Below are 27,019 nucleotides of genomic sequence, written 5' to 3' on the forward strand. Positions count from 1 at the left end.
CTGGGCCACTTGTGCACTCCTAGGCCTCCTCCCCTCCCTCACTGAGAAGCCCCTGCATCCTCTCAGGTGGAGATCGCAGGGCTAAACACAGATCTGCAGCTGGAGTATGCTCGCCAGCGGGAACATCTGGAGAGGAACCTGGCCACTCTCAAGAAGAAGGTGGTGAAGGAGAGTGAGCTGCATCGTACGGACTATGTTCGCATCATGCAGGTACTGACATACACCACACCCCTCTTTCTGGGAGTCTGAGTTGTCAGAGATGGGAGAACGGCAGAGGATCCCTCTGAGGGCCCCACCCTCGGGGTTCCCCAGATATCTGGGGGCCCACTAGCATTCCCTGAGCCTTTCTTTTGCCTCCTCTGACCTCCCAGAGCCCATCCTGGCTGTAACCACGCCCAAGAGCCTACCACAGATCCTTTCTGAGCATCTCCATGCCCGCCAGTGTCCCCCAAACCTCAGGCACCTGGGTTCCTTGCCGCATTATGTCTCTATCTAAGTCATGCCTGTGTTTTCTCCCACTCTTCTCACAACCCTGTGGCTTGGGACCTTCGTCCAGGTTATCTCAGCTGACCTAAGTCACTCTCTCCCTCTCCCCTCCTCCATTTCTAACTCTTGTTTCACCTTACTTTGTTTCACTCCTTTTTGTTCAGTTCATCCCTGCCGAGGCAAGCTTGTCTGTGCCTGCCTTACCTCACTTTTCTGGTGTCTCGGGTCCCTACCCCTATTTCTTGGTCCACAAGTAACCGCACCTACCTGCCTGAGTCAGCTCCCACCCCCAGCTCTGATTTAATGAGCTTTCCACATGCACTTTGGATCCTATGCAGGGCTATGTGGAGAGCCTGGCCCCATTCCCCTCACCCCCACTTAAGCACCTTATCAGGACTGCTGGTTGGGGTGCTCCTGCCAGATTTCTGCTTGAGTGTCAGTATCGTCTGAGGTAATTACTGCGAGCGGATTATCAGAAGAGAACATCAAAATCACATGTATAAAGCAGGCATCTTTTTACATTTACATTCTTTAATGCCCTAATTACATACAATGTTAGGGCAGGTTGCACTTCGGCTGCAGCCAGATCCTAGGTTGGATTCCTGACATGGCTGGGCAGAGCACACTGGAATCCGTGGCTGCTCCCATGCCACCTACAACCAGCCCCAACCCCCTGCATCAGACCATCGCCCTGTTCTGGCCACAGGAGCAGTCAGAGGTCTGGAAGAAAGAGTGAACCCACTTGCTAGGACCCCCGGCAGCCCCACACAGAGCCATGGCTAATGGCCACAAGTCTCTTGAGCACAGAGAAGTCCCTCTGGATTGCAGCAAGCTGAGGGGTGGGACAGAGGAGCAGCTGTCAGCTGGAGACGTGGCTGAGCTGTTGTTGCTGCCCTGCCACCAACACGTAGGTCTCAGGTAGCAGGTATCAAAGCAAGTGTCAGTCCTAGGAGGGAAAGGAAAAGTGAAGACACAGGCTGCTCAGAGGGGCAAGCATCCACCTGGACCTGGCCTGTGTTCCTCCTTTCCTTCCCCCAGTCCTAGAGAGCTTGGTGGGCCAGGTCAGGGGCGGGGAACCAAGACCCAAGCAGGACTCCTGCCCCGACCCGTCCCCACTGGTGGCCAGCAGAGGGAGCCAGCAACAAGGGCAAGCCCCCCAAAGGCGCGCTCAGACACCTAAACCCCTGAGTGGTACAGTCCTGTGGACCCAGAGAAGTGGCGCAGACAACTACAGGGAGCAGAAAGAGGGCCCAGGGCAGGGCTTACAGTCTGAGAGGCCTCTTGCTGGTCACAGTGGGGCTCCGTGTAAGATTTAGTTTGCAAAATGTGAAGATTTTTTAAGGAAGAAACTTTCAGTGACACTTCCGGATACTAAAGTTTATATTCACAATTGAAGGAGAGGGAGAGGGGCTGGCCCAGGACCAGGCGAGGTGGCAGGGCCTCACTGGCAGAGTTAGGCTTGGAATGGCGTTTCTGCCCAGGCCATGGAAAGAGAGTGGCACTGCTGCTTCTAGGTACATCCAGCTTATGCTGCTTCTGATATAATTTGACCAGGGAGCTGTGACTGATTCTTTGGCTTCTCCCAGAGCTACCTCCTTACCTGTGACAAGGGGAGGAAAACGCCAAGCTAGTGGTTACTGTGAGAACTAAACAAGATAAAGCACCAGGTAATGGCCTGGTACGCAGTCTGCGTTCAAATATGCCATCTCCCTTCTGTTCTCCCCAGCAAGAAACATACTCAGGAGCCAGCGGGAGAGCCACACGTGGGGAGGGCTGAGGGCAGAAAAGAAGACAGAACCGCTGCTTCGAGCCCCTCTGCGGGTAGTCAGTTGAGGCTGGCTGAAGCTGTGTCCACAGGTACCATGGCACTTCAACCTGAGAGCTGCTCATTAGAAACTAAAAACAAGGCCACTGTCTCATTTGTATATCCAGACAGGTGATGCAGGCCTCTCTGCACCATTCACCAGCATGCTGGCAGATACGGAAACCAGAGTTGCTGTGGCATACAAGCATCTAGGACACATTCCTTCATTCAGTTCACATTGTTCGAGTGCTTCTTACACAGCAAACCTTGCGTGGGCCACGGAAGATCCAAAATGAATGTAGACGTTCCTCCCTGTGGGGCACTCCTCCTTCAGAAAGTTGGACTGGACAAACGTAGCCAACACTGCACCCAGTGTGTCCAGGGCTGAGGTCCCGAGGAAAGTCAGGAGTGACTGTGCCTTGAGGACTCATGGGGGATTTCTGAAAGGAAGTGGCAGTCAAACTGCGCTCAGGGTGGTGCTTAAGGACCAGCTGGGAAAAGAGCCTTCCAGGTGGAGGGAGCAGCCAAGAAAAAGCGGGGTCGAGGTGTTTGTGGTTTGGGGAGGGGATGGCCACAGACGCATGAGGCCACAGACCTTAGTTTGTTCTAGAGAATCTGGGGCAGAAGAAAAGAGCCCATAGAAGGGTAGCTATCCTAGGGTCATACCAGAAGGGGCATTTCATAGCATGCCAGGAAGCAAAAAGCTCCCCCAGAACCCAGACTCTTCCCAAGGCTTCTTAAATGGACAGGCATGTTTATCCCTGTCTCATAAACTCAGTGGGTAGAATAGACACACTGTGGAGAAAAAAACAGGTGGTAGGAATCCAGTTAGGAGGAGGCTGTCATGTGCAGGGTAAAGGAGAGCATCTTGGAAAGAGAAACACTGTGATGTCAAAGGTATTTCAAGAGTGGGATTACAAACAGAAATGCCAGGTTAGACATGGAAGAAAGGTGGAAAAAAGACTGGAGGAGGACTCCAGGATGGAGCTCATCACGCAGTTGGACAGATGGCCACCCCACACTGTGGGCTCCAGGGAGACACCGCCGATGCCAAGCTTCCAAGTTCACAGAATGCATCTGTCTCCTGGTTTTTTCATTCTGCGAGGCCCTCCTGTTCTTAAAAGCATCAGCTCAGCGCCAGCCAGTAGGGGGCGCTGCCGACATTCCCTTCTCTGTGCACTGATGGGGACAGCAGGCATTTCCAGAGGCCTAAGGCAGTGTCACTCAGCTCAACATAGAAATCACTATATAAATGAATCTCAGCATCCCCCACCCAGTCTCTCTTACATTTCTGGTCTTAGCTTCCTGCTGCTGACCTCCAGCGAGAGTTGAGGGCTTTTGCAGGCTGTGTTGAGCAGGGAGCAATCACAAACAGGGGTTCAGGGGCTGGAGAGATGGCTCAGTGGTCTAAAGCACCTACTTAGAACAAGCTTAGCAAAGCATCAGGGGCCGCGGTTCAATCCCCCAGCACCATATGCCAGCCAGCCCCGCCCCCTGGTGGGCTGAGCTGGTCTCTCTCTCTCTCTCTCTCTCTCTCTCTCTCTCAAATAAATAAATAAATAAATAAGCTTTTAAAAAAAAAACAAAACAAACAGGGGTTCAGCAAGCCTGTTGTGTTCACATTTTTAATTCTCAGAGCTCCCAAGGTGTATATAGCTGGCTTCATTGTGATCTCAGAACCCAGGAAACCTTGGAGAACTATTTTTAGGGAGTCCAGCTTGTACTTTTGGTTGTGTCTTTGGTCACACTAATGTTAGGTATTGGGCCCAAGGTAATGTAAATGCAGTGCGAAAGTAGGGTATGGGTGGCAGTGGTCGTGGAGGAGCAGGGCACTCTCCCATTTATGCCCTGCCGCACCTACTCATACAAAATGAATGTGACAGTAACTAACCTCATAAGGTTGTTGGAAGGAAGAAGTGTGGTAATGTATGCAAAATGTTTGATGTGTTGCAGAGACCCAGTTGGTCCTTGTGATTGTAATAGAAACTAGTCTTAGGGTTGTTACAGTGTTCAAATACATTAAAGTCATGTAAATAGTGTTCAGGAAAACATCTTTGTTGATTTGAAAGAGCTGGGCTGGATGGCAAGGGCGCTGAGTGCACCTGAAAGTAAGCGAGGTTCACTGGCACCGGGAGAGGCTAAGCAGTGAGCAGGGACAGACTCATGCCCTGCTGGCCACTGTGGCGCAGAGCTGTAATCCAGCTACTTTAGAGGCTGAGCCAGGAAGACAAAGAGTCCAAGGACAGCATGGGTAATGTAGCTAGACCTCATCTTTAAAAAAAAAAAAAAAAAAATCATGCCCCCAGAGAAGATCCAGAGAGTTAAACTGGATCCAAACCCAACCCTGCCCATTCCCACTCCTCAAGCCCAGGAGCGCAAGCTCTGTGTCCACCACCCATTCATCCATATTCACTCTCTTTCCTCCTTTTCTGAAGGAAAATGTCTCTCTGATCAAGGAAATTAATGAGCTCTGCAGGGAGCTGAAGTTCACTCGTTCTCAAGTCTATGACCTTGAAGCAGCTCTGAAACTGTCCAAGAAAATACAACCACAAGAAGTTTCAGAGACAGGTAATGTCACTGCCAGGAGATGGGCATTGAGCTTAAGTGGTATAACCAGGAACAGCCATAAGCAGTCTCCCTCTGGCTTCTTCCTGTATCAGGTCACACCCGGCATGGCCTTCTGGGAGCCTCTCCATGCCGCATACCTGCTCCCCAAGAGATCTGTAAGGGCCTTCCAGCATTCAAGGTCCACAGTCTGGCTGAAATCCTCAGGGTTAGCTGCAATTCAGATTTCAGACTCTTTCTGATCGTAGCAAGAAAGTGTTATAGATTATGTAACATCCCCAGAGGGGTCTGGGGCAGTGCTTTTAAATCAAACACATTAGTATTCTGTAGTGACAGATGAATATTCACACTAAGCTTCCTACATTTAAAAGTGTTCTATTTTTAAATCTTTGGAATTGTGGATAAGGAATTATGGAGCTGTACAATTAAAGACAAAAAGATAAACCATTTAAAAGGAAAGGCAAAGAATTATATGAGAGATGTTCAATGAACTAAGTTACTATGTCCTCAAGTACCTCTGAATTTCTGATAGCCAAGGCAAAAAGGAAAATGAACAAATATGGCAACTTGCATCGCTCTCATTGTATGGTGAAAGGAAGTTATTTCTTGGAGAATAACATTTTCTTGACACCAAATTCTGGGCAAAACTTATCACATGAACCTTCATGAAAGGAATGTTGAATAACAGTGGACAGTTTCTAACTATATTCTTTAAGCATTTAGAAAAAGTATGGACAATCAATAAAAATGAACATAAAGCATTTCTATGAAAATTAAGCCAGTACAGTTCAAGTATTTTGTTCTCTCAGAGTTTACATTCAGGAATAAAGCTTAGAAAGCTTGATGAACTAAAACACCCCACAGCTATGGATCAGGTCTTTGAAATGTCAGTTGTCTCATGTATCATGAAATTTATTGCTTGGGGAAGGTGGCTAGGAGGTACACAGGAACTTGTAAGTCTTAAACTATTTCAAAATTAAGCATATGTATAATGTTATATTTATAATAAATATGATAGTACACATGTGTATATATGTATGTGTACAGATATGTGTTGAACAGCAACATTATATCAACAATAGACTACACATACAACAGTGGTTCTTCAGATTATATCATCTAGTGACATCATAGTCACTTCAGTTTGCAATGACACTTCATGATGAAATCGACTACTGACACACTTCTCAGAACACGGCTACCCCTGATGTTGAGTGATCCATAACTCTGTATGAGCATGAATGCGGTCCTTTCGTGCGTTGTTTTGGCCAGGGTTGAAGTTGAGACTGAAAAAGCCCCTCTGAACAGCACCCCAGGCGGCAGGATTAGGTTTATAGCACTGACATAGGGCGCAGGGCATGTCCTAACACTGAGATTCTTGACTGTCAAGAACTGAAACCACCTTCTCTTGGGGGTAATGCATAGATACATGCCTGTAAGCAACTGAAAAATTTGTCTTTAAAAAGTCTCAAATATGCCAAAACATCCTGACAATGCTCACTGGGGACCTGTTCAGGCTGCTGGGTGGTACAGCCAGGTTCTTCATATCACTCTTACAAAAATTAAGAAAAAAGTCAAAAGAAGTCCCACGAACCCATTTCCTAACTTCACTTTCCAACTGTTTTTTTTTTTGGGGGGGGGGCAGAACCAGGGATTGAACTCGGCTCCCGCACTTCCCAGGCAAGCACTTATTCTACTGGGCCATCTCCCCGGGCCATTTTCCAACTCTTGCCACTCTTGTTTCATCAGTAACACAGGCACACACACGTGCACACACACACATGCATGCACACACATACAATGTTGTATCCTCCTATGTACACCATGGCTTATTTTAAAGGAAACCAAACATAATATAATTTTTTACACTACATTTTATAAGTACATTTCAGATAGACATAACAATTGCATTCATCATAGAGAATTTGCACCTGTACATGATATAATTTGTTGGGGCTTTTTTTCCCATTTCCCCACACTCCCTTCTACCCCTCCCCCACTCCTGGTTTACAAAGCTTTGTTTCCATGTTTTGTTTTGTTTTGTTTGCGGAACTGGGGATTGAACTCAGGCCCTTGCGCTTGCCAGGCAAGTGCTTACTTTACTGAGCCATCTCCCCAGCCTTTTTGTTTCCATTCTTTCAAAATGGTTTTCCCAAGGAACATTCATGTGTAGCAACTGAACAAGCATTACCAATCGTCTGCCTTGATCATAAAATACTTCATTCTGACCTCTGATTTTGAATACAGATCCTCAAAGTCAGCTCAAAATATATATTCTCAAATTGTTTAAGGAATGGGCCAGGTTAATTGGTGTCCAAGAACTCTCTATGTGAAAAAGAGAGGTTGTCATCCCCAAACTGTTACTTAGTTTAGCAGCATCTATACTAATTTTTCATATATATAATAATTAACTAGCAGATCTACTGTAATAGATATACCTGATTTTTTTTACTTACTAAAACCATATCGTTAGAAAAAAATAAGAATGAATCTTAGGCTGTGAGGGCAAAGGGACCCTTCTGTACTGTTGGTGAAAATGTAAACTAGTATAATCACTATAGAAGTCAGTGTGGAGGGCCGGGGAGATGGCTCAGTAGAATAAGTGCTTCCCTGGCAAGTGCAAGGGTCTGAGTTCATTCCCTGGTTCCACCAAAAAAAGAAAAAAAAGTCAATGTGGAGATTCCTCAGGAAACTGACGGGGCCAGGCTCAGTAGAATAAGCGCTTCCCTGGCAAGCACAAGGGCCTGAGTTCAATCCCTGGTTCTGCCAAAAAAAAAAAAAAAAAAAAAAGAAGAAAGAAAGAAAGAAAGAAAGAAGAAAGAAAGAAAGAAAGAAAGAAACTAAAACTAGAAATTCCATTTGATTCAGCTATTCCCCTTGCAAGTATCTTCCCAAACAAGTAAAAACTATCCTATTATTGTACTAATGAATCCACTGAGCTATTTGGCCAGCCCAGTCTACTCTTTTTTGAGACAAGGAATGGCTATGTCATTCAGGCTGGTCTTAAACTTGCTTATGTAGCCTATGCCGGCCTCGAGGTAACCTTCCTGCCTCAGCCTTCCAAGTGCTAGGATTACAGGTGTGCACCTCCACACCTGGCCCTAAAAATCTACTTTCCTCTACTGGAGGCAGCTGGTGGGCAGAGCACAGAGAGGGGTCTGCCCAGGTCCAGGCCTTCTCTGGGCAGAGCAAGGGACAGAAAGAGACTGGAGATGTAGAAGAGAAGCGGCGCAGGACCACATGAAAGGACCGACTTCACATGGGGGGCAGGAGGTTTTGCAGCAGCACAGAGACAGAGGCCATCCAAGGGGGCTCCGTGAGGCTGAACCATGGGGTGAGCAGACCGGTCACTGTCAGTGGGAATGGAGGAAGCATCCTAGGAATGAAGGGAAGAAATGGAGGAAAACCAAGACCCATGCCCTCCAGATGATTCACCAGGAGCAGGGGCAAAGCATTGGGTCCATGAGGCCAGAGTCCACATGAGCTCCACTGTCCCCAGAGGCACAGTGTGCCCCTGGGAACACTGGCAGAAGTATCCAAGTTTTGGGAAATGTTCAGGCTTACTCACTTGAGTACCTTTAGGATGGTGTCTCCACACACAGGTTGGGGTGCCCCAGGAAGCCAGGTAGTGACTGGGTTAAGTAGCTGTGTATAAGGGGGGACATCATAGGGCATAGTTCAGAGCCTATGCCAAAAAGAGGCAGTGGCAGAGAACACAGCAGAGCGGCAGTGGTAAGCAGAAAGAAGGCAGCGGTGAGCAGTGCAGGCCCTAGCAAGTAGATGGCCTTAAAGACCCATTTCCTAGACCTCCCACAGGGACACTGTGCTTACAGGATCCCAGGCCCAGGGCACAGCTTGATTCTAGATGGCCTCCAGGAGCAGGAGGAAAAGGACAGGTCAAGGTCTAAGAAAAGAAGAAACAAGAAAAGATCAAGAGTCTAGAGAGAGCAGAAAAGAAAAGGCCAAAAGCAAAGGCAAAGAGAGAAAGATCCCCAGGTCCCTGAAAAGAAGGCTGGGATAAGCCAAGTGCTCCTTGAATGCAGGCTGCTTTAGGTCAGTCAGAGGCCGTCGCAAGGCTGGTCACTGGCCACTGCTGACCACTTGCTCTTTGAAACTGTTTCTTGGCTTCCAACACCTACTGTGTTCTATTTTTTCCACTGGATGTACAAGAAGGGTTGGCAGTGGTAAGGAGAGGTCCTTTTTCCACTGAGATTTGAAAAGGGTCAGTGGGTTGGAGAGTTTCAAGGAGTCGGAGCGAGGTGGCAGTGCTCTCAACGAGGGAGAGGAAATGGAGTTTGAAATTCAGGCTGTGCAGGTGGCTGGGAATGTTTGGGGCTATGAGTGTGACGCTAACAACATTTGGAGACTAAGTGCTTGAATCTTATGCTACTATGTGGATGTCCACAAGAAGATCCTAGAAGTCGAGTTATCTGAGGTCTGGACAGGGCGGGACACAGGAGGCAGAAGGATGCAGCAGACCCAGTACTGAGGGTGCCGTCGAGGAAATGGAGGAAGAAGTCACCTTGAGTCTAACTGGCCAGGAAAGGAAGTGAATGGAAGAGGAGCCCATTTAGGGGACGGGAGGGATGGAGGTATCCAGGAACAAGAGGTCATGATTCAGCCAGAGTGTGAGGCACAGAGAGGTGTACAGCCTGCTGGAGTGAAAAGCACACAGAGCACAGGATCCTGCCTGGTGAGAAGCCCAGAGTGGGCGCTGCATGGGGCAGAGGCAACGGGCACTAATGCTGGGAATGGCATGAGCCGCGGGCCCTGACAGACACTGATACTGCCCAGGGAAATGGCAGAACCTGAGACAGAGGTAACAGAGCCGGGGTAGAGACACCTCAGGGAACTCCAGTGGGTGGCCACGCAGGGGGGGTGCAGAACTTGGTCTCCAGGAGTGCAGGCTGTACATGAGGCAGCACCCTGCCTGATGGGTACAGAGCCGGGGGAAGGAGCCTTCACTGCAGAGGACTTCAGTGCAGGGATCCAGGAGGGCGTGGGCCAATCTCCTGCTCGGCCTTCTCCTTGTCATTCCCAAGTGTCCCTCATTTCTCAGTCTCTGTGAGAAGGTGAAAAGGTCTACTTACTGTTCAGTTTTGTCAGTGGCAGCAGCACAGCAGAGAAGCAGACATGGGGGGTCTTTATTAACTCTGAATTCATACGAAGGATGAAGAGACAGGAGATAGGAGGATCCTCTGCCCTGAGACAGGGAGCCTGAGACTTTAGGGACTTTTGCTAAGGGTGGAATTTGAGGGGCAGGTTCAGTGACACACAGGGGCTAATTGGAGGCTCCCTTGTGTGGGCGGGAAAGGTCAAAGGAAGTTGTACCCAGGGCTAGAGTGGGGAAGGAGGAGGAAGCGATCACTAGGAAGATAAGCTGCTGTTTGCGGGGATTCGGCCATGTTGGATCAGGGCCATGATAAGTTAGCAGTCTGTACTCCGGCCAGAGCTTATCACTTACCTCTGTACCCTCAGCACCTGAGACTGTCTTCCCACAGTAGCCATCCAAAGAATGTTTGAGGAATGGGAAGAGAAGAAGAGGCTACAGCAGGTCAGTGAACAAGCCCCACATGTCCAGCTCTATCCATTACAGTGTCTGGCAGAGATGTGCCCAGTGCCGCTGCCACCATGAGACTGAATGAGCAAGAAGAAACTGGGAGAATCATTGAAATGCAACGCCTAGAAATCCAGCGCCTCAGAGACCAGATCCAAGAGCAGGAGCAAGTACCGGGCTTTCACTCCATCGCTGGAATCAGACTTCCGTCCCTTGCTGACTCAGAAGTGGATTTCGAGGTGAGGACCAAGTGATCCCTCTGGTGAGCCGCCTCCAGCCACAACTGGAAGCACAGTGTGTCTGTCCTCAGGCAGCCTTGTGCTGCAATCTATGCAATTCCTGCAGCACCACCCTCCTCTTGCCCTGGAGACCCCGCCAGAATAAAGATGTTTGCCTCCAACTTTGTCTAACTTACGCTGCGCTGGTGCCAGGTCAGGAGTGGGAGGAGGTCCCTGAAGCTTGCGGGATGCAGCACATCCCAAGCCAGTGCTGCTGATCCTCATCTGCGCTCGGCACTACCGCAATCGCACAGGACTCAGGGCTGCTTCCTGCTACCTGCTGGCCTCCCTGGGCTTCCCAGCTTAAATAACCCTGTCTATTGTCTCCCTCCTGTCTTTCTTTTTGCTTAGCCAAGTCAAGACCAGAGCCTCCTACATTTTCTTTTTCTTTATGAAACATTATGAGGCTTTTTGAGATTTCTGTATGAGTAAAAGTAAGGAGAACGGGGACCAGGGACATAGTTCAGTAACATAAGTGCCTGCCTAGCAAATACAAGGTCCCAAGTTCGATCCCCAACACCCAGAAAAAAATAAATAAATAAAAAGTGAGGGGAAAAATGAGAGTAAAATATAGTGGTGCCTTGGTTCATGAACTTAACTCATTCCATGATTCTGGGAAAGATGACCACGTTCCTTTCTCTGTGGGAAAGATGGCCACAGTCATCTTTGGTACCTGACCCAGAGTTTTCAAACAAAAACAAAAATTTCCCAAATGCTTCTGTTTGGCAACAAAATTGTTCCAAGTGCTTATGAACAGAGGAACCACTGCATGAATGGAACAGAGTTACAAGGATTCCCCCCAGTCTTGCACTACCATGGACGCTGATCTTAGGACTCCTAGTGGGGCTCTGCCCTTCTTTCTCTTATCTCAGGTCACCCTAGATTAACCTTCTTCGTTTGCAGGGCCTGCCCAGCTCCTCCACTTCTGGGGCTCTTATCTTTCTAGTAATCCTCCAGGCCCCATCTTGGGACACTCAACTAAACAGAGATGTCAGGAAAGATACTTTTTTATGCAGTGAAGAGCAAAGAAGTATAAGTCAGGTGTCCTTGGATGCTGCCTGCAGAGGCAAAGTGCCCATCTAATACCCAAATAAAGACCGAATCCCACAGTCCCTTGTGTCTGCTGGCAGTCTTGGGCCTTGTGAAGTCTGTCACCAGCAAGACTTCCTACCTTCCTTGGTTTGAGTCACCTACGCCCTGGGCCTAATCTTGGGTTAGTTTTCACAGCAGGACTCAGGCAAGGCTATCCTGAAGGCAGATGCAGCCAACAGAGGGTCCCTGACAGAGGCTACAAAACAAAGTACTCCGTCGCCCTGTCATAGCAGCCAGCTCCTCTGTGGCAGGCCAGAAGGTCCTCTGCCCTCTGGGATACCAGATTCCGAGAGCAAGAAGAAATCCAGGCAACAGAGAGAAGTTCTGCCACAGAGACACAGCACCTTACATTATCACACCAGGTGGCTGGGCCCTCTGGCACTCAAGCCTCTCCATTCCAAAGGAGCATCCTACCTTTACCTTCACAGAAGAAACTAAGTTGAAATGAGATTGAGGGGCTATGGGGCCAGGCAGGCCAGAATTGCGGGACCTGGGAGGCACATTAAAGACTCAGATGGGAGTCCGTGGCAGCACTAGGCTGCTGTGAGTCACTGCACCCCACTACCCAGACTCTTGGCACACTGGCATCTTTGCAGCTCCTGTGATAGACCATGGCGTTCCTGCCCTGGGTCTTTCCGCATACTGCCTTCTCTGCCTGAAATATTCTTGCCCCTACACCTCCTTCAGATCTTGGCACAAATGTTACTTCCTCAGAAAATCAGTCTCTGATCTTTCCCATGTAAATTACACCTGCCCTATTGTGTTCTCCAGAACCTCCACCACACCATGTACCTTTGGTTTTGGTTTGGGGTGTGTGTGTGTGTGTGTGTGTGTGTGTGTGTGTGTGTTTTGGTACCGGGGATTGAATTGAGGACCCTGCGCTTGCCAGGCAGTCACTTACTGAACTATCTCCCCAAGCCCTCCTTTCGGTTTTCTAACTCCTGCCCCTCTTGCTAGGACAGTTCCATGAGGGCAAAAGCTACTCTCAGCACCCAAAGCTCCACAAGGTGCCTGTGCAGAGCACTGCTTGAAGACAGTGCTTACCAGAGGCAGGAGGCTAGTTAGAAGGAAACTGGGTGTCCAGTTGTAACAGGCCAGTGGCTTGGACCAAGGTGATGGCAGAGGGGAGGAAAAGTAGTGAACACTAGGAAGGATTAGAAAGAGTTAACCAAACCAAGGGGAGGGAGCTTGACTAAGAAGAAGAAAAACAGAGGAAACCGGCCTCCTCCTGAGGAGTAAATTTGCTGTGGCCAGGATACACCCATATTCAAATGATGGAAACTCAACTGAAAAATATCTCAGAGTCCGAGCAGCTCCTTTTGCCCACAAGATGGACTTCAGTTTACCAATGATGGAGATCAAAATCAAGGAGCAGTAAATAAACTGGTACATGGTCACACAGGCAAGGCCAGAATTATGGCCCCATCCACCCCCGGGACTCCAAATTCCATGCCCTTACGTGCTGCGCTAGAGAAGCATCCAAGCAAAATTCCACAGGTCAGGTGGTGGGTTATGAAATGTGGTCCCAAATAATCTAAACCACAAGGAAAAGGAGCTGGAAATTCCCAGCTAAGCGAGCCTGGGCATAGGTAAAGCTGGCCTGTACAGTTGGTAAGGGGAGGAGGCAGAAGCCCAGGCCACAGAGGAGCCCCCCAGGAGCAAAACCCGGCACCTTGACCAGTGGGTCAGCAGGGTATTTTCTTCTCTGCACATCTGATAAACACAGATTCTGGAGCAGAGCATGATTTCTTGATGACAGCCACTCTTTCTGGAGTGAGATGGAAAATGTCGGTGTTGTTTGTGCTCGCATTTCTCAAATGTAAAGTGATGTTGAACATTTTGGCACGCATTGGCCATTTGTACTTCTTCATTGGAGAAGTATATATTCATTTCAGATGTCCATTTTTTGGCTGGGTCTTTAAGTTGGGGGGGTAATTTTTTATTTCTATATATATTCTAGGTATTATTTCTCTGTCTGAAGAGTAGCTAGCAAATAATTTTTTCCCATCCTGTATGTTGTCTCTTCACTGGTTGGTGATTTCCTTCGTTGTTCAGAAATCTTTTTCATTTAATTCAATCCCATTTGTTTATTCTTTGTAATATTATACCAGCTTCCTGCCTGAGCGTAGTATCAGGTAGGAGCCAGGCAGAAGCAGACCAACATGCCCTGGGGATTTTTGTCCTCCTTCCTGGACTCTCCCTACCACCTTTGCATGTATCTGAGGGCAAGTCAAATGCACACCTCCAGCGTGCCCGTGCCCACCCCTTCCTCTGACCCTACCCCTGCCCATCCTATCTGTGCTGCCCCTGTGACCTCTGCTTTGGAGACAGTTTACCAGCCCCATGCAGATCCTGCGCCCCACTGAACTGCAAGTCATCTGGTAAGACCCAGACCAGAACAAAGGCTTGCCCAGTCCGTGTTCAAACAGGGGAAGCTTTTAGGCTGATGTTCCCATTTTGAACTCCCAGGGGAAGGAAAAATGGAAAGAAAATCTCATACACTTCCTGCCCCAGCTCTGCCTGGGACCAGCCTGCATTGGGTCTGCCTGGCATTGGGCCTCCCTTTGGACCAGGAAGGCAAATGAATGTTGGTGGGTATAGAGGAACCCACAGCCATAGGCCGTGGCAGCCCCTGCTCCTTGGCACCCCTTTATTATGGAGGTAGCACATATAATGCTTTGCAAATCTTCTGAACACCTATTACACCACACCGTTAACCCCAGCATCTGGCCGGCCCCACAGCAGTCAGCCTGCCCCGTCCTCCCCAGGGGAAGGACATGGAGAGCTTTGCCCTCTTAAGGACACTGCACAAGCCAGAGGTGGTGACAGGACTTTGGGAACATGGGAGCCTAAACGGAAGTGCAGTCTGTGTGAAATACACATTGAATTGTCAAAAGAATTTCAAATAGCTCATTAACAATTTACATATTAAAATATATGGGGCCGGGGAGATGGCTCAGTAGCATAAGCGCTTGTGTGGCAAGTGCAGGGCCTGAGTTCAATCCCTGGTTCCGCAAAAAAAAAAAAAAAAAAGTAAAATATATGTTAAAGCCTAGAATCCCAGCACTTGGAGGCTAAGGCAGAAGTATCACCATGAGTTCAAGGCCAGCCTGGGCTACATACTGAGTTGAACAATTTGAACACACAGCAAGATCCTAGCTCAAAAAAAAAAAAAAAACCAAAATAATAATGATGATAATATATATCGAAACTAAATTATGTTACTTCATGTGCTAATCTCATCTATTCTGCAAAAAAGAGGCTACCAGAAAAGTTTAAATTACATACACCCCACAGGATCAAGCAAAAGGAAACACAACAGATCAGGCAAGATTGTTCCAGAAGCAGATAATGGAGAAATAACTTTGATTTTGTTTTTCTGTTTTACACACATCAGAGGGAGGTCTGTGTAGAGAGCCCATGCCGCGAATCGCGGCTTCAGAACCAAAACTCCTAGGGACCATTGGGTGAGGCCTGCTGCAGCCCTTGAAGCCTGCGCTAGATTACCCCTCCCACCGAGTGTGACAAGATGGCGCTCATTTCCTGCTTCCGCAGTCGCTATACACCCGCCTATAATGATGTAAGATACCTTCCCTGAGATTGTAACCAATGGCGCTGTAACATGTATCAACCCTCGATTGGACAGTGTGAGGATATAAAAGAAACGCTCCGCAACGCGGAGGGTCAGAGACAGGAAGAGGGACGGAGAGAGGAACTGTGCTCTCTCGGGGCGCATCACTCAGGAGAACGATTAAAGCTTGTCTGCTGCACAAATCGTGTTGAGTGCTTTCCTGCAGGACGGGAGGGCGCCCGACAGGTCTGTGTCCCCTTCAGTCAGTCACCCATTTTGCCACTCCAAAGAGTGTGTGTGTGTGTGTGCAGTGCCAGGCTTGCTGCTTGGAAGCAGAGCGCTGGCCTTGTTCCTATTGCACTTCAGTGCCCTCCGTGGTCACCTGCACAGTCCAAATGCCACCCCATGGGCTCAACGCCCCCCCCCCCCAGCCCAAGCCAAACTCGTCTTTCTTGTTTTATTTACAGGCTCCCTGCCCAAGGCCTGCACACCTGTCAGTTCACACTTCTATTTATTCAGCCCATCACTGAACAAACACTTACTGATTATTCCCCATGGGCAGTCTACTGAGTGTTGGCTACTGAGGATGCACCAGCTAGCAAAAGAGGCCCTATTCCTTTTTTTTTTTTTTTTTTAATTTTATTTATTTATTTATTCATTGTATGTGTGTGGCCAGCTCAGCCCACCAGGGGGCGCGGCTCGCTGGCATGTGGTGCTGGGGGATTGAACCGCGGTCCCTGTGCTTTGCCAAGCTTGTTCCGAGTAGGTGCTTTAGACCACTGAGCCATCTCTCCAGCCCTAGAGGCCCTATTCCTGCATGCACCCAGAGCCACACACCTAGGGAGGGACAGGTAAGTAAATGAAGGGCACTTACACACATTACAGGAAAAGCAGCAGTAGGGAAGCACAGTGCTATGAATGCAGAACCCAAAGCAGGCTGTACATCAGGGAGGGCTTCCTGGAGGAGGGGACGTCACAGTTGAAGGATCTGAGTTGACCAGATGACCAGACTGAGGCTGAGGAGTGGTAAATATCCCAGGCAAAGGGAGCCCTGAGTTCAAAAGCCATAAAGGCAAGCTGGAGAACAGAGCATGCAGAACTTAATGCCACTCATTCTAACTAGAGGGCAGGGGTTGCATGAGCCTGGAGAAGCAGTGTGGCATTATTCCAACATGTTTATTCCAGGATCTTCCCATGAAAGGCCTTTACTTCCTCACTTCTCAGCAGGACCCAGCCCCAGGGAGCAGGCCCACCACAGCCAGGAAAATGAACATAGGCCTCGGGAGACCTCCAGCCCTGTGTAAAGGACCAAGGATGGAGGCATTGGGGCTGCTCTGAGGATCACGTGGTGCTGGTCTTTGGGCTCAGTGTGAGGTTGAAGTTGGGATGGGGGGGCTGGATTTGGGAATAGGAGGCAAGGTTGGGGCCGAAGATCCAGTTGGGGTGTAGGACCTAAGTTCAGAATCTGAGTTAGAGTTAGGAGTTGAAGCTGAGGTTTAAACCAGGGTTGGGCTTGGCAATGAAGCAAGGGCAGTGGGGAGGCTGTGAGTTCCAGTTAAACTCCAGCTGGAGTTGGGGTAAATTTTAAGGCAGGAACTAAATCTAAAGCGGGGTTGGAGCTGGGGGTTGGGCTAGGGCCAGGCTCTGGGGCCAATGGACAACATTCCTCCTGCTGCCTAGGTCTGCTAATTGTGTTCCAGTCCAACAGCAGCTGACAAACGCCCCTCCCTCCCCAGGAATGTCTGGGCCAGCAAGAGCAGTGCCACGTCAGCCAATCGGCTCAGGCCCTGCCCTGGAAACGCCACCTGTTGATCCCCCTCCTTCCAGGCTCACCTGCATGCAGGTTAGGCAGGTGAAACATCTCCCCGGGAAACGAGCAAGAGCACCCCACCTTCTGGGCCCCTTCCGCTCAAATCGGATCCAGCACATTCTCGTGAGTGCCCCACACTCTCCCACCCACTCCACCCCACCTTCTCCCCCCGGGCTCTTCCCTGAGCACCTCCACTCCACCCCCAGCCTGGCTCTACAGTCATAGCAGCCTGTGCCAGCACTTTCTGACCAGCAAGTCACAGCCCTGGGGAATGCTGGGAGGACTCCATTCTCCACCCATGGCCCCTCCTCCACCTGCTGTCCGTTGCACCCTCCTGTGTGCCCAGCAGACCCAGTGGAGGGAGGGCTGGTGAGGGACCCATGCCTCCTGGGGTATCACCTGTGCAGGGCCACCTCAGATTCCTGATACAGGAGCCATGTCCTATAAGCCACTGTGAATAGAAGGGGAAACATCTTGTTCATTTATTCAAAAAATGTGCTTTAGCCTCTGTGTGGCTAAATAAAGATGTGAAATGACTTGTCCGGCCCCTGCCCCTCGGGACAAATGTCATTGGCTTCAGTGCTCGAGAAAGGAGAATGAGGCTCTGATAAGAGTCCATGGGACCTCACAGAGGACCGGGGTTTCTCTGAGGGTCCTGGCTCCCAGGGGCCTGTGCTGATGCTGCACACCCAGCTCTTAGCACTCTGCAGCAGGGATCTGGAGGGCAGGGACTGTGCTTGCCTGATTTTTTCCCTGCTGTGGTGAGTCATGTTCCCTGTGAGTCCTCCAGGGAACAGGTTCAGTGACTACCAGTTGCTGCTAAGTCCTCTCTACAGCTCCATGTTGGGAAGGTCTGGGCTGGCCTTCAGGTCCAGAGTCTTCCTTTTAACTCTGAGATGTTTTTTGTTTTTGTTTTTGTTTTTTGTACCGGGGATCGAACTCAGGATCTTGCACTTATCAGGCAGGCACTTAAGCCACTGAGCCATCTCCCTGGGCCCACTTCTTTTTCCTCTGTACCACTTTGGATAAATCTCAGAGGGGGATGGCACAGGTGGGGAATAGGGGAGAGTAGGAAGGAGTGGAGAGGCAGGAGGTTCGGTGTGATCGGAGTGAAGAGGCAGATGCAATGGGGTGAGACCAGAAACTGGATGGGGAAACCTCTGGAGGCTCCTCTGCCCTGGGCTTGGGTGTGGCAGAGGAAGATGGGCAACCCCTGGCAGCCAAAAGGGAAGTGATGCCACCTGACCTATGGAACACAGGGGAAAAGCAGGTTTAGAGTAAGAGGACAAGTTTGGTTGGGACCTGTGGCATCAGAGATGATGACTGTACATCAAAGCAACAGTTGACTCGGGAGGAAGAGCTGGGGAGCAGAGAGGAATCTGGGAACCAGCATCTGTTATTGCCGGTCAGGTTGTGGGGTAGGGTGGGATTAGGGGAAGGGCGATGTTAGGGGTAAGATCCCAACCCACAGAGAAAGAGCAGACAGAGCCGCAAGAGAGAAGGTTCAGGGCCAGCTGCTGGTTCCAGAAGGGTTAAGTCCTCAGCCCCCTCCCTCTCTACAACTCCCTCCCAGGAACCATTGGTGACAGCTGAGGCCATGTGAGTTGATCCTCAATGAGGCTTTATCTCTGGCTGTTGGTCCCATCATCCTCTGTGGCACCAGCTCCCTCAGCCAGCCAGGATGGGACAGGCGACTGAGAGAGCCAGAGCCAGAGAGGTCAGGGGCTGGGCAAAGGGATTCCCTGGAAGAGGGGGAAGCACTAAAGAGGGAAGGAGTTCTCCTGGGGTCCTGGAGAGGCTTTCGCTAAAGGAAAGAGCTGGACAAGGGGCTTTCCCAGAGCAGACTCCAGAGGACACTGGGGAGGACTTTCAGGGATCTGCCCCAAGGCTCCCAGGTGAGTCCCTGAGGGGTGGTGGGTGGGAGGTCACACTGTGATCTTGCCCTTGCAGGTAATGGTGACCTCTGCCTGGGCTAACAGGAATGAGACTCTGGGCCTGCAGCTGACAAGCAGGAAGTGGAGGCACCAGGTCATGGTCTGCACCCTCTGACCCCTGACACTGGCCTTCTGCCCTGACCCTGCCTGATCAAGCCATGTCTGAACCCACCCAAGCCCCTACCGGCCAGGAGCTGCCCCCAGACATGCTGGCAGAACAGGTGGAGCTTTGGTGGTCCCAGCAGCCACGGCGCTCCTTGCTGTGCTTCACCATAGCTGTGGGCCTTGTGGCAGGCTGTGGGGCCGGTGGTGTGGCACTGCTGTCCTCCACCAGTAGCCGCTCTGGTGAGTGGCGCCTAGCAACGGGCACCGTGCTCTGCCTGCTGGCCCTGCTGGTTCTGGTGAAGCAGCTAATGAGCTCAGCTGTACAGGACATGAACTGCATACGCCAAGCCCACCATGTGGCCCTGCTGCGCAGTGGTGGAGGGGCCGATGCCCTGGTGGTGCTGCTCAGTGGCCTGGTGCTGCTGGTCACTGGCCTGACCTTGGCTGGGCTGGCTGCTGCCCCTGCTCCTGCTCGGCCCCTGGCTGCCATGCTATCTGTGGGCATTGCCCTGGCTGCCTTGGGCTCCCTCCTGCTGCTGGGCTTGCTGCTGTATCAAGTATTTGTGAGCGGACACTGCCCTCCCACCCATGGGGCAGCCCCTGCCACCCACAGGGGCACTAGCAACATCTTCAACATCTCAGGGCAGTTGTCTGCTGGCCAGCGTCACGAGACCACATCCAGCATCGCCAGCCTCATCTGACCACCAGAGCCCTCCTTCACATACCTGCCTCAGTGTTCCCCGACCTGCTTCAGGGCATGCATCTGTATATGTGTGTGTGAGAGCATTTGTGTGAGTGTGTGTGTGTGTGTGTGTGTGTGTGTGTGTGTGTGTGTCCCAGGGCCTTCTGTGCATGTCGGCCCTCCCATGGGATTGTGTCGTCCAGAGCCCTGGTGTACCCACATATCCATAGCACAGGGAGTGTGCCTTCTAAGAACCTCATGTTTGTGTTCATGGACTGTCCCTCTGCCTGTCTAGGGTCTCTCTCCAGGCAGAGAAAGGCTTATGGTCCCTGAAGAGTCTCGACTCCTATTTCCAACACCCCTCATCTCTAGTGTGCCTGTGACACCTGGCAGGGATTTCCACAGGGATTGCCTTTTGCCCACCCGGGACTGCACAGTGACTGTTTGTCAAGAAGAGCTGTGCATGCAAAGGAGAGGGAACACGGGCTCCAGATGCGGACTCACCTGGACGGGAACCCTGCCTGGAACACAATAGCAGGGCGACACGAGCAAGAGATTTAGTCTTGCTAGGCTCAGCTTCTCAAGGTTCAGGTTGCTGTCAACTATGAGGAATAAATGTCATCATGAAAGGAAGCCCTGGCTCATAACAGACGTGCAATAAAATGGAGGATGCTACTGTCGCTGTCATTGTCATTGTCTTCATGCCAGAGACCACCTTCCCCTTACCCCATACCTACCTCTTCACCTACCAGACAGCTTAGCTCTTCCCACCATTTATAAACAATGCCTTGAATGATGTCCTCAGCCAACTGTGCAGTTTCTCCTCCCAGGTAACTGGAGGGGCAGGAGGAGGGAAGGGAGGAGGGTTGAGTGGATATGCAGGTTTGGGAAGACAGTGGGCTTCTTCTGGCCCCAGAGGAAGAGTAGTAAAACCAGGGCGTTTGCATTTATTCACATGCTGACTCAGGAGGAGGTCCTTGGCATCAGACTGCTGTCCCTGTCCCTCTGGAGACTGCGCATCCTTTCATGGTCTCCCTTCACTGCCTCCCCGGCAGCAGCCAGAGACTGCAGCTCCCTGCCCACTAGGAAGCAAGGGCGGCCTGTTTCTGATGTTTGACCAGTGCACTGGCCAGTCTGCTTTGGGCTCCTGGGCATGGGAAGTGTGTTTGCAACTCTTTGGCGAGGTAAAGGGCACTTCATGCTTGAAGGCAGCCCTGGAAGGGAGCTCCTGTTCTGTGGTGACAGTGACATTCCCTGAGTGTCAGTGATCAAGCTCCCCTGGAAGCAAGTGCAAGAGCATTTGTTACTGCAGCACCACTTCCTGCTGTGTAAGGGGAAGGTGACCTGAAGGACATGAGGACACTAGTGAGGCTGGAGAATGACCTGTCCCCTAAGACACATCGTGCTAGAACTGCAGGGACTCAGCAGGCCAGAGCATGCATGTGTTCTGATAAACACCAGGCTGATGGATGAGGGGCCTCCTGTCAGCCTTTGAGGAGATCCTCTACCTCATCTCCAGATGCCACCAGTCACCCACCCAGCATCTGGGTCAGAGACCTGGGAGTGACCCCAAGAAGTGCTGGCTCCTTCACTGCCTCCTGCCCCAAGTACAACAGCAAATGTTCAATTCCTGAGTCCCACATAAATTTTGTCTAATACTGTAATCCACATCTTCCACAACTTAGAAGGAAACCTCTTTGTCTGCCTGAATTGGCTGCCTACTTACTAATAGCCACAATTTTGCTCTTTTCTTCCCTTAAAAACCAACTTCCTCATCACCACAAGCACATGCTTGAGTTAGAACGTGCACCGGAGTACTAAAATGAAATTCCACATGAAAATCCTTCCCTGGCTCCCCACCTCTTACAGGCTTCCTGACATCATCTGGTCTCACCCTCCCCTCAAAGGACTCTGTGAACCACCACAGCGAACCCTTTCCACAAACTCACGTGTTCACTCCTTTGTCCCCACCTTTATATGTTCTGTTCACTTGGCCTTCTTGTCTTTCAAGACCCAGCCCTCTGGGGACTCACATTCTCTGGGGCGTCTTTCCTGACCCTCTTTTCTTAGACTAGCAAGCTGCTCCTTTTCTATGCCCATAGCACTCTCGGTTGCAGACACTGGCCAGGGATCCTTTCTGTGTCCTGCCACCTCAGCAGGGGTTGAGCTTATGCCAGGTTTGGTCTCATCTGCTCATCTTTGCATCTCTAGTTCCTAACATGGGCCCAACACATAGCTGCTCTGCTGGGTGGATAGAGAACCATGACCTGGGCAGACAGCAGTGTGGTGGAGGTGAGGTCAGGAGACCCAACTTTATCTGGGAAGGCAGGAAGGAAAGATAGGTCCCTGCACACTTGGCCCCCATCCGTCCCTCCTGAAGCCCTATACTCTCTGCCCCAGAGACCTCCACTCTTCCTGGGTTCTCAAGAGACATCCAGCACTGTACTGCCTCTTAGAATCATAGAATACCCTCCCATAGGATGGCCTATGCCCTCCCCTATATTATGGGGAGAAGTCTATTTTCCTTTATCTGAAATAGGATAGATACCAACAATATTTCTTTTAAGAAAATAAAAGAAAAACTAAGGAAGCTTAGCCACCGAGGAGCTTAGGCAATATAAAAGTCTAACAGAGCAGTACCACAGGCAACACCAGCATCAGGCTGTCTGGGGAAGGATGCAGAGTGAAGGCTTTGGCCTGTGCCCCCAGAGGGACCATTTCAGAGGGTAACATGAGACAGGCAACAGGTGAGAGCTGTACTGAGACACAGGCAAGCAGAAATGCAGCTTCCAGGGCCGGGGAGATGGCTCAGTAGAATAAGTGCTTCCTTGGCAAGCACAAGGGTCTGAGTTCAAACCCCAGTTCTGAAAAAAAAAAAAAAAAAAAAACGAATCTAGAAATGCAGCTTCCTCCTTCATCTCTAAAGCAGACCTGCCAGTGTGTCCTACCTTTTTCTAGCCTGCTCAAAACATTTATCTGCAGACCTGCTTGGTCCACTAGCCCCTCTGCTCTCTGTCTCTCTCTTCTAAAGTTCTGTCTTCCTTAGCTGGGCATGGTGTCCACATCTGTAATCCCAGTGCTCAAGAGGCTAAGGCAGGAGGCCTGCTAAAAGTTCGAGGCCAGCCTGGGCTACACAGTGAGTTCAAGGCCAGCCTGGACAATAGCAAGATGCTATCTAAAATAGAGCTGATGATGCCTCCCCTACTGTCTTCAGTTCCCTTGCCACCTATTAAGACTCCGTAGCCCACCACTCCAGGCATCCGTGACACAGCCCTCCACTCCTCGCCCCTGCCCTTTGGTGTGCATTCTCACCAAGGCCCCTCCTCATGAATCCACCATCTGTCTCCACTTTGCTGTCCCCCCAAGGAGATGTTCTTAGGGAGCTCTGCATGGGGCTTGCCTCCCATGCCAAGTCTTGGCAGCTGACTCGGTCTCCCACTTCACGAGAAAGTGGGAGCATAGAAGAGGAGCCCTGCTTGGCCACACCTGTCCTTGAATGGCCTTGCTGACCCAGAGGAGGAATCTGGACTTTGCCTCTGGACACGGAAAAACACAGAGAGATGTTAAGCCAAGGGAGAATTCAAGCTCACTGGCTGCTGCGTGGAGCTGGGGATTGGCCTGAGAAGGAAAAGAAGAAGAAACGGCTGCATGGCCCAGCAGCGCTGCCTCAGCAGGCCCCTGAACAGAGAGGAGTAGCTGGAGGAACCAGAGGGTTTGTGGGCTGGGAAGAGCTGAGGGTGAGGCTGGGAGTGTGCTGGGCCAGTCCCGAGGCTTTCTTGCAGCCAAAAGGAAGCCAGTGGACAATGCTTAGCCGAGGAATGATGTGGTCAGAACTGTGTACTCAGGTGATCACTTTGCCAGCAACATAGAGAATTACTTGGAAAGGGAAAAATAGAGGCAGGGAAATCAGTTGGGAGATTAATGCATAGTCGGGCCGTAAAACATGGAGGCATGGAGGTGAGATGGGGTGGCTGCTGGGTGGGGCTCAAGGGGAACAGATTCGATGGACCTTCACAAGGTAGGACCGATAGATCTTTGCGACTAACTGAAGGCGCCTTTTAAGATAGAGGTGATGTGGTTGGTAAAACACAGAGAAAGGAAGGGTTGAAGATACAAGGGAGAGAACAAATTGGTCTCAGAGGGAGGCAGGTGGGCCTCGAGCAGGAGATGGAGGGAGTGGGCTTGTGTCTCTGTATTAACAGAGAAGGAAGAATGTGGATTCAAGAATGTGGCATTGAAGCAGGAAAATGAGTGAGCCCTGAACAAGGGCCATCCTCTCTGCACAGTGGAGGCAGCTTTTAAAGAGCTGTTGTGGAGAAAGGACAGGGATCTGAGCGAGGGAACAGCCAGGATTCTGAAAGCTCACATGCAGCTGATGACTAGGCAGCACCAGAGGACAGGCCACCGGTGAACATCAGCAGAGGTACACAAAGGTGAGTGGGCGGGGTGGGTAAGCTGATGATGCCGCCAAGGGAGAGGCCGATGTCTCTCCCTTTAGACCTGAAAATCTAAACTGGTACTTTTTTTTTTTTTTTTACTTTTTCGAAGGGTCTACAGGATGTTCAGCGTCTCGCTACTAGATCAGACTCTAGTGCTCTGTCTGTCTACAGCCTCCCAAGAGCTGGGATTACAGGCGCGTACCACCACACTCAGTCTCAATTGCCACCTCAGCGTGCCGGAGGGTGGGGGGGAGGCACAGCAGGCCTGAGGATCAAATTCCTGGAACCTGCACCTGCTTGCAGGCGCTTTAATCTGCTGAGCTATTTGGCCAGCCTTAAACTGGTACTTAGTGAAGAAAAAAGATGAGAAAGGGGTTAAGGAGAGGCAGAGTAGGATGGCCTGGACTGAAAGGCACTCAGGTGACAGGTGAAGGAGAGACAAAGAGAACTGACATTTAGCCCTCCTGGGCTTTACTGTCAAACTTCAGGTTCTCAGTGGAGTTGCCTGGATATACTGGCAGGCGGAGTTCAAAGTGGTCCTTACACTATAGCCCATGTGACACCTCAGGCCTAGTGGAGACACCATGGTCTCCCTAGAGGAGAATCCTGCAGGCCCATGGGACTCCATATGCCTCCTCACGCTCAGCACCTGGTACCAAGAGAGGATGCCTTCTTGACGGTTCTCCAGGACCCAGGATGCTCCCCTGGGCAGAGACTTGGAGACTGCCAGGGTTCAGGACCCCAGATGCATACAGGCAGGGATGAGGCATGACACTTCCCCTGTACAACCTGCTCCCCCAAATCAGGAGCTTGTACCTCTAAATTTGCTGCGAGTCAGTCAGAGGAAAGCAGCCGAGGCAAGGAGGAGATGAGTCCAACACCCAGAAGTTTGCTTCTCTGAATCTACTTCATCCTTACTTCCAGGTGAGACGTTGGCCTTGTTCCTAGGAGAGGGAGGCAAGCCCTTAGTTAACTTACTGGATTCTCAGCATCCAAATTTACGAAACAATCACCCAGCCAGCAGAGATGTGGTAAGAAAATACTGGAACCATATCCATCCTCTCATTGCTTCTCGTGTTACTCTATAGCTCCAGAAGCTTTCATCCAAATCCTCTGCTGTCCTGACCGGATCTTCCTACCTGAGTCATGAGAAAGAGCTAGAAGTGAACGAGGAGGGAAGAGGTTGGCAAGATGCCCCCTCAGGATTAATGCTCACTACCTGTTATGGAGAGGGCTTACCCAGGACACCTGGTCAGAACACAGCTGACACTTACAGAGTACTTGCTTGGTTCTGATTATATGTAGCGCTCAGTCCTACTATCAGCCATGTGAACTAAGTTTTGTAATAATCCCTATCTTACTAAAAAGAAGATGAGTATGCAGGGGCTGAATAGTTTGCCCTCGGTCATACAGTACATAAGTGACAGCCAGGATTTAAATCCGGGGAACTTGTGCCCTCAAACCACTTTGCTACTCCACTGTGACACTGCTGGAGTTTCCTTATTCTGGGTCATGGCTTTTGTGACTCTTCTGTCTTTGTTTTCCATGCAGGACAAGGAACAGGGCCTTGCCTTTGGAGAAAGGTGGAACCCGGACAGTCTTCCACAGTCAGGTCGGGCCTGGGGTAGGGGCAGCTGCTGAGGAAGGGAAGATAAGCACAGGACCAAGGTGTCTGTGACTTCAGGGCTCTGTTCAGCCCAGTATGGCCCCAGGACAGGTTTAAGAGAAACAGCTGCTCTTTAGGGACCAATCTTCTGCCTAGTCCTGGTCCTCTTAAGAGTTCTGACCTGAAGGTCTTGAAGAGTCTGTAAAACAGGCAGAGTTAGAGAATGCTATGGGTAGCTTGAGGGCCACTCTCCCTCCTTCCATAGAGCCAGGAGATTCTGGGCCTCTCTCCTGCAGGGAACTGCACAGAGCGCTGCTCTGCAGGAGTGAAGGCATAAAGCAGGCAGCAGCTCCTCCCTCAGAGGCCTGAGCGAGCCTTCAGCCCCACAGCCTGCTGCCCGGGATTCTCCTCCAGCTCTCAGGCTGGGGCAGCCTCTTCTTTTCCCAGGCCTTCACAGACAGGCCATCTCTGGGCTCAGAAACAGTTACTGAGTTGGGCTGCTTGAGCAGCTGCTTCCTCCCGGTCTCTCCTGCCAGGTCCTTCTCCAAGGTCAGTCGCTACCCATCCTCAGCACCTCCTCTCACTCTGCCCCTCCTGCTCTTCACTGTGACCACACTACTGAGTATCCCCAAACCCATGACCTCAGACTGTGCTTCTCTGTGCATCGGAGAACCAGCAGGCCTTGGGATCTCCCCAGAAACCCCACAACCAACACTGTATCTCCATTCGCCCAGCCTGCTCTTCTTTGCTGTATCGAGCTGCTGAGCCAGAAGCTGAGGCAGTGTCCCCACATCCAAAGTCAACAAGTTCTGTTAACGTCTGCTTCCTGCCATCCCCAGTCTGTCCTTGTGCTACACTCAGTCACATCTTTCCACCTATCTCTCCAGCTCACTCTCCAGGCCATCTCTGCACAGCAGCCGGAATGAATTTTCTAGCATAGGTACATCACTTCCTTGCAAAAACAGTTCCACAGACAAGCCTCAGTTGCTCTCAGGCTGCAGTGTGAGCTCTGCGTCTGGGCTTCTGCGGCCCTAAACCAATCTGGTTCCCTCAGCTTCATCACTGCTGTGGGCACCTTCCAGATACTATG

The 27,019-nt window shown here is 50.7% G+C and overlaps 2 protein-coding genes across 5 annotated transcripts in view; both read left to right on the forward strand.

The window, feature by feature from the left end:
* Positions 1-10,773, forward strand: part of Cfap57 (cilia and flagella associated protein 57) — a 73,678-nt gene extending 62,905 nt beyond the window's left edge. For both annotated transcript variants that reach the window (XM_004647594.2, XM_023707886.1), the window contains 3 exons: positions 67-210; positions 4,726-4,858; positions 10,452-10,773. In XM_004647594.2, coding sequence (XP_004647651.1) covers positions 67-210; positions 4,726-4,858; positions 10,452-10,666 — 492 coding nt within the window. In that variant the 3' untranslated portion in view covers positions 10,667-10,773. The remainder of the gene's footprint in view (positions 1-66; positions 211-4,725; positions 4,859-10,451) is intronic.
* Positions 10,774-16,172: 5,399 nt separating this feature from the next.
* On the forward strand, positions 16,173-20,559 carry Tmem125 (transmembrane protein 125). 3 transcript variants are annotated; one of them, XM_023707846.1, is made up of 3 exons: positions 16,173-16,204; positions 17,181-17,286; positions 19,114-20,559. In XM_023707846.1, the coding sequence occupies exon 3, from the start codon at positions 19,256-19,258 to the stop codon at positions 19,901-19,903; it is 648 nt and encodes a 215-aa protein (XP_023563614.1). In that variant the 5' UTR covers positions 16,173-16,204; positions 17,181-17,286; positions 19,114-19,255; the 3' UTR covers positions 19,904-20,559. The 3 variants fall into 3 exon arrangements, with proteins under 3 accessions (XP_023563614.1, XP_004647652.1, XP_023563615.1); XM_004647595.2 differs by lacking the exons at positions 16,173-16,204; positions 17,181-17,286 and adding an exon at positions 18,643-18,762; XM_023707847.1 differs by lacking the exons at positions 16,173-16,204; positions 17,181-17,286 and adding an exon at positions 18,801-18,880.
* The last annotated feature ends 6,460 nt before the right edge of the window (positions 20,560-27,019 follow it).

Source organism: Octodon degus, unplaced genomic scaffold (assembly GCF_000260255.1).
Source record: "Octodon degus isolate 3935 unplaced genomic scaffold, OctDeg1.0 scaffold00315, whole genome shotgun sequence".
NCBI lineage: Eukaryota > Metazoa > Chordata > Mammalia > Rodentia > Octodontidae > Octodon > Octodon degus.

Coding starts and splice junctions, on each gene's coding strand:
- Tmem125 (XM_023707846.1), top strand. CDS start 19,256: ATGTCTGAACCCACCCAAGCCCCTACCGGCCAGGAGCTGCCCCCAGAC.